At 38.4% G+C, this 13,734-nt stretch overlaps 1 protein-coding gene across 7 annotated transcripts in view; it reads left to right on the top strand.

Moving 5' to 3' along the window:
- The window catches only part of RUNX2 (runt related transcription factor 2), a 224,687-nt gene that overhangs the window by 66,183 nt on the left and 144,770 nt on the right, over window positions 1-13,734 (top strand). For 6 of the 7 annotated variants that reach the window (XM_025042938.1, XM_025042940.1, XM_025042942.1 and 3 more), the window contains exon 4: window positions 3,854-4,027. The exons of the other annotated variant lie outside the window; for it this stretch is intronic. In XM_025042938.1, coding sequence (XP_024898706.1) covers window positions 3,854-4,027 — 174 coding nt within the window. The remainder of the gene's footprint in view (window positions 1-3,853; window positions 4,028-13,734) is intronic. 7 annotated transcript variants of the gene reach the window in all.

Here is a 13,734-nt window from a genome sequence, read left to right as displayed (position 1 = left end):
GCTTGAGAGGGAGAGAACATACTCTGGCCATAGTACGCAGGTAAGACCTCTAATAGGAGGTGGTGTTCACCCCGAGGCCTAAGGGATGAGAAATGGTGGGATACACAAAGAATCTAGGAGAAAACATTTCAGGAATATGGAAAGTGAGAAACTAAAAGGAGATGATGTCAGATGCCCTGGTCTTGGAGTAGGGTTGTGCCAGTGGAAATGAGAGAACTGAATAGATTTGAGATATACTTTCACGATGGAAATGACAAGACTTGGTAATGAATTGAATGTGGGGAGTGAGGAGTAAGGGGAAATCAGGAGAACTGTCTAGGTATTTGTCTTAAGTGACTGAGTGACTGGTGCCATTTACTGAGATGGGGGGATCCTTAGAGAATTTTTTTTTTTTTTTTTGCGAGAAGAATCAAGAATTTTGTCTTAAATATACTGCACTTAAGATACCTTTGAGACATCCCAGGGGAAAGTCGAGTAGGCAGTGAGATACACAAACCTGGGTCTGAGGACAGGGGTCAGGGCTCACCCTGGAAATGCGGAAGTCATTGGCATGCATAGGTGGCACCGAGTGCATGAGACTGAGATCATATTTGGCACTGGTTCTCTACCTCAGCTGTACATTGGACCCATTACTAGAGATTCAGATTTAATTGAGCTGATGTGGGGCCTGGACATTTATATTTTTCAAAACTCCCTGGAGAGTTTGCTTATCCAGCCAGCTGGAAGAACCACCGCTCAAGGTAGAAAGTGCAGCTGTAGAAGAGAATCTAGGACCAAGCTTTTACATATTCTTAAATACAACACAGGAGTTTTCTATTCTTTATACCTTGGAAGATCTGCTCTTTGGCCCTTTGGGTGAGATTTAGTTCTCCCTGTTCCATGGCAGAGTAGGCTGTCCTTGACATAAGTCAGTATGCCCTTTATCTTTCATGTTCTTGATATCTGAAGGGATTGCTTGGATGCTGTGGATTTAGGTACATCTTCTTTCAGCCAATCAATCATTCAATGCTACCCTGATGTGGTTTAGTGATAGTGGGTGTTTGTCACGCTTGAAAGATGAAGAACCTTTCAGCTTTTTTACTTCATTGTACTGTAAGAATTTTGTTGTGGTTGTGGTGGTGACTATGCAGGGGTAGACATCTACAAGGAAAATGTGTACGGTTTTGTATGTACACAGCGACAGATAGATGTTCCCTGAATTACTCTGGGGTGTCTGTAGGTACTTGGTAGCTCATCTTTGAAGATATTTTCCGATAGGTCATTGAAGCTCTTAAATTTCACCTGCTCTTAAATTTTTCACACTTATCTGTGCTACTCAAATCCCTTATTTTTGCCTGCAACCTCCTATTAACTCCCCTGAAGCCCTAGGCTAAGAGAAAATAAAAGTGTACTCACACATCTATATACTGAGCTCAACTCTCATTCGGTCTCCATGAAAACCTAATGAAAAGGCTGTAGAAAGCAGAGGCAAAGCTTATTAAATTTTCTTGTGACCCATGGCCCACATAAAGTCCCAGTGTATAAAGGAACCATGCAAGATTATGTAGCCCTCCCCTTAGCCCTTAGGGAATCTGCCATTCCAAAAATATGGCCTATTAAAAAAAATAACTTCCAGGGACAATTCTATAAGCTTTCTTGTTAATGTTTACAGCTGTATCAACACCACACCAATACTTTTTTTGTATGTGTGTGAGGAACAGAATCCACAGATTTAACTGTGACAAGTCCTATATAATTCCCAAATCGTGAACCTAGTTAGACACAGCAAGATGTATTGATGGAAGTTTGTTTAGGGTAATGGGTGAGCTATTAACTCTGTAATTGAATCCTTGCTGCTGCTTCTACTTGCTTTGAAAACCGACCTTGACACTTCACAGGGCTTAGTTCTTAGGTGCCTCACTTTGTAGATCTGGATAGTTTTCAGTGCTCGATAGCAGCTGAGAGAGGAAGGGAAGAGAAAGCTAGATTGCCAGCATCAATGGTTCCAAATGATGAGTGAAAGCTTAGTTGACTAAGACAAGAACTGTATCCTAGTCTGGGATGAGCTAGTCAGTATCTAAGGACTATGGGCTAGTTGTTTTACCTCTGTAGGCCCCAGTCACTTCATCTACGAACACCTTACTTGCCAGGGTATAAAGGTTCTTTATAGTCCAAAAGTCTAATTGTAATCTGGATAAAAAGTTATAAATGGTCGGGAAAACAACCATCAACAAACAGTAAGTAAGTTTCCCTAGTTTTTTCCAATTATTTTTCTTCTCGTCTTAGTCCCTTGATTATAGCAGATGCCCCAAACTTGCACTGGCAGGAAATAGGGTGGTGGGTGCATTTCAGTTAATGGGCCTAGTTGGAACATGTTTGGCCGTGGAGACAGCTACACTCATATTACCAAACCTTGGCTTCTTGTCTGTTTTCTTTGGGCTGGGTAGGCAATGAAAAAGGAGACAGGAAAATACATTTTGGGGCAAATAAAATAAGGAATTTGTCTTATGAAGACAGCTTATAGTTGGGAAATTCTAATGTTCAACTTAACCCTATCCTGATATATTCCTCTTGTGCTATACTAAGTGGAAGACGAGGTATTATTGCTACCCGTAGAATATACCTTCCCATTCTTGAAGGTTCTTAATAATTCTCCTTCAAGATTTTTTTATGGATATTAATCCTCATTCCCTTAATCAAAAGGCCAATTCTTATTCCAGTCATCTTAATGGCTCTTCTTTGAATCAGCTTCAGTTACTTAACATTTTGCTAAAATGTTGGGGGTCATGTACTAGGGCCTCTGGAATGTGGAAGAAGGAATCCACAGTATATTTCTGTTTATGCGTTAGGCATTATTGTACTTGTTCACCACAGCACCACACTACAGGTTTATACTTAGTGTCACACAGAGATTCAGATGTTTTTCTGTTACACTTGTACCAAGACAATACTATACTCTTAACTGAGAATGAGTCGATGATTTAAAAAAAAGTCTTAGTACCTTGGTTATATTTTAATCACATATTTCTTTAATATCTAGAATTCCCTTGGATTTTAGACTTGAATATACTAGAAGAGAGACAGTTTTGTTTGTTTTTTTTTAAATAATGGATTCTCATATTCACATGGTAACCCAAAGGGTATTTTTAAATTTCTTTTACAAAACCACAGTACTAGATTTAAAATAAAAATAAAAAAGCATTCTCTGTGATTTAACAGAGTTTATTATATGCTTTCAGGCTTTGGCATATCACAAAAATCTTCTTGAGAATTTGAGTTTCCTTGCCTAAATTTCTGTTTTTTTCCTCTTAAAGGATTGAGTTTTAATTTTTTAGAAAAGAGCTTCAGTACGGTATTAATTGTAACATAAGAAAGAAAAAGTCACTATGGTCATCATGGAAGTTTCCCTTTGACAAATGTGTTTGTCTCTGTTTCTGCCCCAACTCTGGGATAGTATGTGTCATGTGCACAGACTCTCTGAACTTCTAGGGGAGGCATTCTCCTCTGTGAAACAGAGAGCACACCCCAGTACGCATTCACCTTTCCCATCCTCACTGGGGGCAGAGGTGTGGGGGGTGGGGGAAGAGAGTTACTCTTGAGCTCCAGCATCCTGGCCTTGCTACTGGTGCTTGACTTTGAGTCACTCTCTGGGACCCTAGACTGTCTATTTATAGAACACGACTAAGAACGCTTGCTACTAGATGGTGCTTAGAAAGCAATTTGAAATGGAAGGCTTTATATACACTTTATTACAAATACCAGTATTGATAATTCCTTGGCTTAAACCCCAAGTATGTATGTTCACATATCTATTTAGCATGGTCAATTGTTCAGCTAATTAATATGCTTTTATTTTATGATTTGCTGTTTCCAGGGCACAGACAGAAGCTTGATGACTCTAAACCTAGTTTGTTCTCTGACCGCCTCAGTGATTTAGGGCGCATTCCTCATCCCAGTATGAGAGTAGGTGTCCCGCCTCAGAACCCACGGCCCTCCCTGAACTCTGCACCAAGTCCTTTTAATCCACAAGGACAGAGTCAGATTACAGGTAAGACAGACTCATAGGTTTCACTTACACAGACTCTGGCAGGCTGGGGGTGAGGGGCTACTAGATGAGATGTGTTCACTTCAAAACTCCTGGAGCTGTGAAATGGCTCATTATTAAAGAATCAAGACTTGGAAGATACTGTCCTCCTTTTTTATAAAAAAGAATTCCAATATTCAATAACGTTGGGGTGAAATTTGGGGGATGTTTCTACTAATGCTGTACTCTGTAGCTGTGTCAGTCTGCACACTGGTGGAATGGTAATAACTATGCACGCTGGGAGATTGTTTGTTATAAGTTTCTATATCGTGTCCAGGTGGTGCAAGGGATAACATCACACCCTCACTTTTAGAAAATTAGTGTTACTGTCTCAGATTTGAGCTTAAATTTCTTATATGTATAACTATTTCATTAAGTTTCCTTGAAAATTGCTCAGGGCTAACAGGAAGCCTTGGTTGGTGGTTATAAGGCAGGGTCAATGAGTGGCTCATCAGGCAGACAGAATTTACTTCTGATTCCCATTTAGTTCTGGTTCCTCAAGTGACTTTTCTCTTTATACATTCTAGTAAGCTGCTTATTTTACCTTTATTCTTAAAAATTAACATCAGCATTGCATTACAGACTAATCATTCACATTTGGTGCATTAAGACTCCCAACTCCCCTTTTTTTCCTGCCCCGCTTGTACAAAAACAGGTCTTATTTTAGGACTAGTCTGATTGCTTTTAGGTCATGGTGACAAGAGTGTGTGTTAATGATCATAGATCTTTAATTTGCAGATCCATAAGTACTGAGAGTTGAAGGGAACTCTACACGTCATCTAGTTGATATTATTGGCAGAGGAGGACTAGAATAGACGGAAAATAACTCAAAACAAAATGTACAATAAACTCTCAAAATGGATCTTTTTTAACAGTTAGGTTTTTGTCTATAGTGGTTAGGTTTTGAGTGTCCTTAATGATTTATAAACATAATTGTTTATAAACTAATTCTCTCCTGCCCATATTAAGTATATGTCTTATTCGATATTTACTTAGAGTAGGTTTCTGTGAGTGTATAAATATCAGTCTGAACATATGGGTATGCCTGAGTATCTATTTTAAAGATAATATAGAATTATAAAAATAAAATATCTGAGCACTGAAGAGAGCCAGATATCTGCATCAGGGAAGAACCTTAGAGCTCTGTGAAGAATAGCTATTTACTAACCTAAATAAATCTCTAAATGTTGATATGTTGGAATCAAAAGGTTAATGCGTTCACTAGACATGTGTCCTTGATAAAAATGCAAGAGTGAAATTCACACTAACTTGAATTTGAAGTTTGTAGCTATAGGTGCTACTGCGTTAAAGTAGTGGACTTGGTATCGTTGATTAAGATTCATAATAGCTGTCCTTTTGTCTTTATTGTAATCAATCTGTAGACTGTGTGTGTACATAGAAGCATATATATGTGTATAAAAGTGTTTATATATGATTCATAAGGGACTTATAGCTATTAAAAATATACATATATGAAAAATACATGTTCTATGATTTGGCAACCCCTGGGTTCTCTAAATGTTTGATTTATATATTCTAATCCTTAATTGTTTGCTAATTATGTATTGCTAACAACTAATACTTTTAAAGGGTCTTTTAGAACCTATGTGTTGCTAGATTCACTTAAGAAGATGAGTTTCTCAGAGTTTTGTCCTCAAACCTGAAGAGGACATCATGAAACAGGAACAGATTTTAGAATCTGAAGTTACCTTAGATATCATTAACCAAAAAGTTGGTAAAAGTTGTGAAGAAGAGCTACATTTCAGCAGCACCCCTACCCCAGGTGTGAGTGCAAAGAGTGGGGCTCTGAGGAGCTAGCTGCCAGAAGAGCATCTGAGCAGATCTGTAGCATGGCCACCTACAGACTGAGCTCTCCTCTGATTGTCAGCCTCTCTTCTCCCTGCTGAGATGCTCAGGAAGGTTAAGCCTGTATGCAGTTTTACAGCAGGTTCATGGCAGAGCAGAATTAGGTCTCTTGACTTTAATGCAGTATAAAGTACCGTGCTGCAAGTCCATCATGATCATTTAAAGATAATACTTAAATGGTCATTGGATATTTCTAAAAATGAAAATATATTACAAGAATATTAGCCTTGCATTTTGGGATTACAGCACTAGTAGAATTGATATATAGATCAGTCTTCTCAGTTTTTAAACATCCACAAGGCATTGGGCCCAACAGCTTTCTCAGACTTTCAGAATTTGAAGATTCACATACATACATGTGCCACTCCTACCCACTCTTGGCCATGTGCACTTTCTTTAAATGCTCCCGTATTGTTGGTCAGATAATAGAAGGATGTGCAGAGTTCTACCATGACCCAAATTATTAGGAAAACCCCAGAGCACCCATAATAGCAGCAACTTCAAAGTAAATTGCATAAGTTTCATTTTTTTCCTCTCTGGGTTAATTTTCTTATTTATTGAATAAGTATGATTTAGAGCCTACTGCATGGAGAGAATTGGGTCTTAAGTAATAAGAGAGAGAGAAGAAAAGTCCTGTCTTCGAGTCTAATTGAAGAGGTAGTTATATTTCTGTTCCCCGGACTATAATGTTGTTCCTCGAGTACATGTTCTGTCCTTCCTTACTTAGGCTATTCTATCTACAGTGGTCTTTGCTGACAAGATCCACCCATCTTTCAAGGTCACTGTTATCTTCTTTACGAAAGAGTCCTAGAACCTTTATCTGGAAGGCTGCCTATCTATCCTCTAAGCTTCAGCTGAGATTGCCTTATTTTATTCTGTGTATTTGCTTTATTCTACCTTGCTAGATTGTAAATTCTTTGAGGAATTTATTACAGGGATTTATTTTCTTTTGTGCCAAGCTCAGTGGCAGCATCTCATTAAATGTTGAGTGAATGAAAATTTAGATGAGAAGAAATCAGTGCAAGAAAGGCTGGAATATCATGTCTTGTTAGCATGAACTATTCTTTCTAATTTCCTATCCCAGGGTGCCACTGTTCCCTGATGATGAACAATAAACAGCAGAAATCCCATTTCAATATAACACTTACATAGTTAAACCATTTGGCATCATTCTAGTTTAGTATCTGCATGATTAAATTTAAATTCTACTTGTGAGCCTAACTTGTAATGAATTTTGTAACATCTTTACAATGTGCCACATTTGAATTTTAGTTCATGCAATCCTTTGGATAAAGACATTTGTAACAGAAAGGGCCCAGTTACCTCTCATTGGCTTGACTCTCTTGGTATCTCAAGCTCTTACCCCAAAACCGTAGATTTATAGTCACTATTAGTTCTCCCACTTGCCAACATAAAAGGCAAGTCAAACTCCCAGAAGAGCGAAATAAATTTAGAAAGTATGAGTTGAGGAAGTCATAAGCATTTAGTGTTTCATATTAACATTCTCCAGTGTCTCTCACAGTTCCTAGACTAGAGTGGGCTGGCTTCTTTGCATTGCTGGTCTGATGGTGTCACTGTTTTAGTCTTTAATGGCCGATGTTCTGCTTGAGGGCCCAGGGCCTCCTCACAGCTTTCTGAGGAAGTTGCTTCTTCTGTACCTTTTTTTAAAATATATATCTTTCAGACATCTGGTGCCTATGTCTGGGTGCTAGGAAACACCTAGTCTGTCACAAATGTCTCCATCTTTTGATTTAGAATGTGGTGTTAACCGTAGAGTAGGGATAAGATGTTAGGAGATATCGATCAAAATAATCACTGTTTTAAACTAAATGCTCTCTGGATGGGTGAGCTGCATCTAATAATAGCCGACTCAGGCCCTTGGTTTCGTGAATTGGGACATTCATCTAACCTTTGGGGTAGGCATTCTGCTATTCTGTTATTCTGTTATTTAAAAAATATTTGAGTGCCTACTATCAGGCGTTAATTTATGTGAACAAGATAGATATAGTTTCTGCTCACAAAGAGCTTACATTTTAGTGACAGATATAGCCAGTAAATGGGTAAATAAGCATACATACAAGACAATTTTAGATAATAGTAAATGCTTTGAGAAAATAAAATAGGATAATGCAATAGCAATTTAGGGAGGGAAGAAGCTAATTTTAATTGGAAAGTTGGGAAAAGTTTCTTCAAAGAGCTTTGAAGATCTGTGAGGAACAACATTTCAGGCAGTGGAAAACCCATGCAAAGGCTCTCGGGAAGCAATGAATGTGGTATTCAGGTGACAGGAAGGTTAGCGTAGGTGGAATGCAGAGAACAAGGGGAGTGATACAGAAAGGCAGGCAGGGGCTACATTATAGAGTCTTTGAGACCTTGGTATAAGGAGCTTGGGTTTTGTTTTGATTGCAGTGGGGTGCTATTGAAAGATGTAAAGCAAGAGAATGATATTATGTGCTTTTGAAAAATCACTTTGGATGCTGTATAAAGAATGGATCATAAGGGGGCAATGGTAGAAGCAGGGTCATCATTCAGGAAGCTACTGCAGTATCCTAGGCTAGAGTTGAGGATGGTATCATTTTTCTTCTTTCTTCAAAACTCAGATCGAACCCCGGTACCTGTCAGGCCTCTTCGAAACTACCCAAGGCTCCCATATCACTGTTCAACTGATGACAATTATTTGTTTATACACCTATCTCCTCCATCAGACTTTGAACTTTCAAAGTCTGGGGCATGTTGTATTTATCTTTGTGTCTCTTTGTTTTATATGGTGCCTGCTGTTTGGTATTCTTGGTTTGGTGATGAATGAACAAACGGGTCATTGACTTCTTCAGGAAGTGTGACCCATTATTATTCTACTCCTAATATTTTTCTAGTACCTATTTGATTGAATTACTATTAGCTACCATTTAGTGAGTGTGTATTGTGTGCCAGGTATTGTTCAAATGAGATTAAATCATGTAATCCTCACAACAACTCTATGAGATAGGTGACACTATTGTGAAAACTGAGGGTGGGAAAAGCTAAAAAACTCGTCCAAGGTACCACTTAGTACAAATAAGTGGTAAATACAGGAATTAAAGCCAGATCTACACAGCTCCAGGGTCCTATGCTCTTAACCACCGTGCACCCTCGGGAGGTTGACTCGTACTTCTGTCAGGCTTGGTTTCCTCCCATTTCAGTACTTAACAACTTTCATTTATGCAGATCTTTACCATTTACAAATGGGTTTTACATAAAGTTCTTATTAAAACCTTAAAACAATTCTGAAAGTACATATTTTATAGTTGGAAGAAATTGATTCTTTGAGAAATGACCTGCTGAAGTCCTGTTCAGCTATTACAGTTGAGCGTGAGTTCTAGATTCTTAGTAGACAATCACCCTCATCCCCACCAAGCTAGGTATGTTGCTGACAGTCTAAATGACATGTGTCCTAAGGGACTAATTTCTTTTTCTTTTCTCTATTGGATATTATTTAGGAGCCTTGGAAACAGTGTTTTCATAAAAGGGATGCATTAGGAGTATATGAATTATGCTTTAAAATGTGATATAATTCTTTTTAATGATTAAATTCAGTTAGGTGAGTATATATATTCAAGGTAACATTTTTAGGAATATGTTGAAAAACAACTTGCCAGACATCATGTAGAAGAATAATAATCTTATCAGTAGTTCCTTTGACTGAATTGAAGTTGTTTCCACCCAACTTTGGTCTGATTCCATTTTCCCTTGGCAAACAATGCTTCTCCTGCAAACATTAAAAGGATCCTAAACAAGGCAATTGGTCCTGGGCTGTGTCTGTGTTTGGTTGTCCCAGACCTGAGTCCACTGTGCTTGCACTGAAACATTTACTAGCATAATTCTTTCAGAAATAGGAATGCACAACTGAGTAGTATGCATCTCAAATTACTGTTTTATTCAAGTGCCCAGTGACCACGTGATTCTTTAATGTGAAACAAGTTGGGAGGTTCAGTGGGCATGCAGTGGGTTGGTGGTGGCTGTGAGTATGAGAGGGAGAATGAACCCATGAGAAGCTCAGTGACTGTTAGTGAGCAAGAAGAGTGACTACAGGTGCCGTCAGTATGAGAAGAATTGTAGGATGAGAAGAGTGGAAGTTAAGTTAGGGCTCAAATTTTACTACCACTGTGGTCTAACTCATCTCTCGCTATCTTCTGTTTTTAGGAACTGAAATCACCACACTCAAAGACAGGCTGTTGGAAGTACCATTCTTTTACTTTGGTGATGCTATGTTTTAATTCCCGAAGTTACTGGAAAATCTTGTCCTGTCTTCTTCCTTTGAGATCTTTTGGGTAGAGTAGCCAAGTAAATTTGCTGCTGCCATGCACATATGTGAGCAGGAAACATCTTTTGATGTTTCTGGTTATAGTCCTTACCAAAAAAAAAAAAAAAAAGGCACAAACCCTGTCTGTAAGCACTGTTTCACATCTATGCAGCTCTGGCAGCTACCTTATGAGGAATAGCAGAGTTCATGTCCAGCATATGCTGGCTTTGAGGAATAAAGCTCGGTAAGATCCCGTGAAGGGCTGATGGTCAACATGTCATGTTGTTGCTTAACCTGTTAGCACCTTTAATAGATTAGCTTCTTATAGGTCTCTGGATTTGTGTCAGTTGGAATTTCCTGATTAACTGAAGATGCTCTGGCTTTATTACCCAGAGAGGGGTAATGTTCTAAGAACAATTAATTTCTTGAATTCAAAAAAATTGTTTTTATAATTTACTCCTACTGGAATAGAAGATGCGTCATTAATATATAATTGTGATAAGAAAAATTCATTTCTTACATAATGTTTACTTTTATCCATCCCTAAGGCAGTTACATTTCCAGCCTGTCTTTAGGTCTGTGCACAAAATAAGTCTTAGTTTCTTTCTCTCGTTCTTTTCCAAAGTATCATCTTTCTCTTTTTCGTTTTATATTTAGTTATAGCTTCCAATACATGTATTTGTATGTGTATGCGTACATACATGTATGCATATCTTTCCCCTTTATTAGTTACCTAAGGACCTTTCTCACCCCCTTTTTACCTTTTGCAATGGAGTGTGAGCAAAATAATCAGAAAGGAGTTGATGACTTTGAATGAAATATTCAGTAACCTACAGGGCTAACCCAGGGCCAAGTCAGGCATGCAGTTTGGTATCATGGATGCACTGGTGGTGTATTTTGGTGTTTAATCATGGATAGGCACACAGGGATTCAAACAGAGAGTTGGTATATATTTTACTATGCAGTATTAAAAACATTATATTACAGATGTTATCAGTTTAAAATTGTATGACACTACTCCCAGTTAAGACCATCAGATTATTTCTAGGGCTTTGTTTTTTTTTTTTTTTTTTTGATAAGGACTTGCTTTTTAACAGTTTAAAAGTGGGTGTAACAGTCTTTAAAAGACAGATTTCACAGACGAGCCAATATTGTGAATCCTATTTAGTGAAAAGAAAACTTAGGCGCACCAGGAGATTTCTGAAACTCTCAGAGCTGAAACTAGAAATCAATGTCCTGTTAAAGTGAAATTTGACAAGATGGTTCAGGTGAGGAGCAGGTGAGGATGTAGAGGAAAGGGTTAAGTAGAATAATAAATGTTTGGAGCTGTCGCCAAGGTGAATGGTGAGAAAGGAAAATGATTTGTGTTGAGCATCACTGAGGACCCAGGTAAGGATAGAGATAATTGGAAGAGCCAATCAATACAATTATATGATTATCTGCTACGGTGGTTGCAGTTTGTGAATAGAAGTGGGCTTGGTGTGGTACCTCATCAGGGACAACGACAGTTTCTCCTAGGACTCAGTTCAAGTCAGAGAAACAAGGAAAACATTGAGCCAGTTACCAACATGGGGAATGTTCTGGAGGTTGGTAGGTTATGGTAAAGATGGAAGAACTTCTGAAGGGGAGTTGACTCATCTTGTGGCCTAGGAGAATGAGTGGCAGCCAAGTGAAAAGGTTAGGAAGAAAGATCTGAAGAAATGTAAATTTCAGTTCAAGTGAGAAGTAGGAATGTCCTGTGGAAAGGTTGAAGATAGATGGGAGCTCTTGGCTGTGCCTTCAACCATTTCTCCTATAACAGATGGAGGTCCCACATCTTGCTCTGCCTTCTCCAATGCTTCAGTTTAACACTGCCTGGAGAAAACACAATCCTCTAGCTATGTCTGATCAGAGTGGTAGGGGTCTATTAGTGCTCTGTTAATACATCCCAAGATTGTTGTGTTAACTTTTTGTCATCCCGTCGCACTATGGCTTGCAGTCTATGAAAAACTCTGCTCTTAGGGCAGCCTTACCCCATCCTGTCTTGGAGTTGACCAAATGCAGCACACTGTACTTTTGTTCTTACTCAGTTTCATTATGACATTTCACCTCCTCTTTCCATCTCGTAGGATTATTTTATAGTTCTCATTCTGTATCAAGTATGTTGGCTTTTCCTTACAACTTTGTCTCATCTTGGAGCTTAGAAAGGTTGCTTCTAATTCTTCAAGACTTTATTGAATACGTTGGCCATAACTAGGACTATAATATCTTTGAATATGTCACTATGTACCTCTTTCAAAGCTGAACTTGATTCACATCAATGACCACTTTCTGGTTGGCCTTTTAACTAGCTATAAATCACATTAGCGATAAGGTATATATCTTGCTGAGGTCAAGATACACATTAGGCAGATGAGCTTTCTTCTAATCTATTTTAGTGAACCCATTCCACTTTCTAAAAGTCACTGTGAAAATCAAGGTGAAACAATCATTATACACAGGCTCCTGAAAGTGACTTAAGGATGTTTAATGAACTGTAAGCAAGTCAATAACAACAGTGGCTCTAAAAAACTGCACATGGTCCCTAACTTAGGGTGGTTCAACTTAAGATTTTTTAGCTTTATGACAGTGTGAAATCAATATGCATTCAGTAGAAACTGGCAAGGCTTGTTATGATATTTGGTAAGTTAGGTGTATTAAATGCATTTTCAACTTAGGATGTTTTCAATTTATGATGGGTTTATTAGAACATAGCCCCATCGTAAGTTGAGGAGCGTCTGTAGTTGAAATTTAGATTTTACCAGTAGCTGTGTCATTTTCAGAATAAAGTAAGGTAAAAGAACATAAAATGACTATATATCATGTAGTAAACTTCACAGACATTATTTTCAAATAATTTAATAATTGTCATGTGGAAAAGTAATCCCAGAGAACAAAACTAAGATTAGTAGTCAGTGGAGTTACAGGGAGACATATTTTACTTAATATGTGGATGAACTTTGTAGACCCTTCTCTGACAACTAGAATCCCTTTGCCTACTAGTTGCCATAAATTCTTGCAGTATTGTGAGGTATAATTCATGTTGGAGAGCAAACTTGAATTTGTTTAAAGCAGCAAGGTGCTCTCCCTTATCTCCTTACCTCTCTTTGGCCTTAATTTCCTCTTAAGCTCGTTTGTTTTGCTCCTTTTATTTGAAGATCATTCTTGATAGGGAAGATTAAATCACAGTAGTGTTGGGTAATTTTCCTTTATAACTGTCATCAGTAAAAATTACTCCCATTGTTCTCAAACTTTGTTGTACTTAGCATCACCTCGGGAGCTCATTAAACATACAGATGCCCAGGTTTTACCCCTGAACCAGGTTGTACCAGGTGGAGCCTACCTAATTCACAGCTGCAGGCTCAATCCCTCTGACCTCGGGCTCGCCTTGCTCATCAAGGGCCAATGTTGATCCAGTCAGGGGCATCTCAGGAGCCTCGCCCCATGGTCAGGTTATGTGTGGGGCAGCTAAGTGCCCTAGGCTGCTTCTTGGTTTCCTGAGTGCAGC

This window comes from Pteropus alecto, unplaced genomic scaffold (genome assembly GCF_000325575.1).
Source record: "Pteropus alecto unplaced genomic scaffold, ASM32557v1 scaffold7, whole genome shotgun sequence".
NCBI lineage: Eukaryota > Metazoa > Chordata > Mammalia > Chiroptera > Pteropodidae > Pteropus > Pteropus alecto.
Note: the sequence above shows the minus strand (reverse complement) of the source record. Positions and strands in the feature narration are given on the sequence as shown.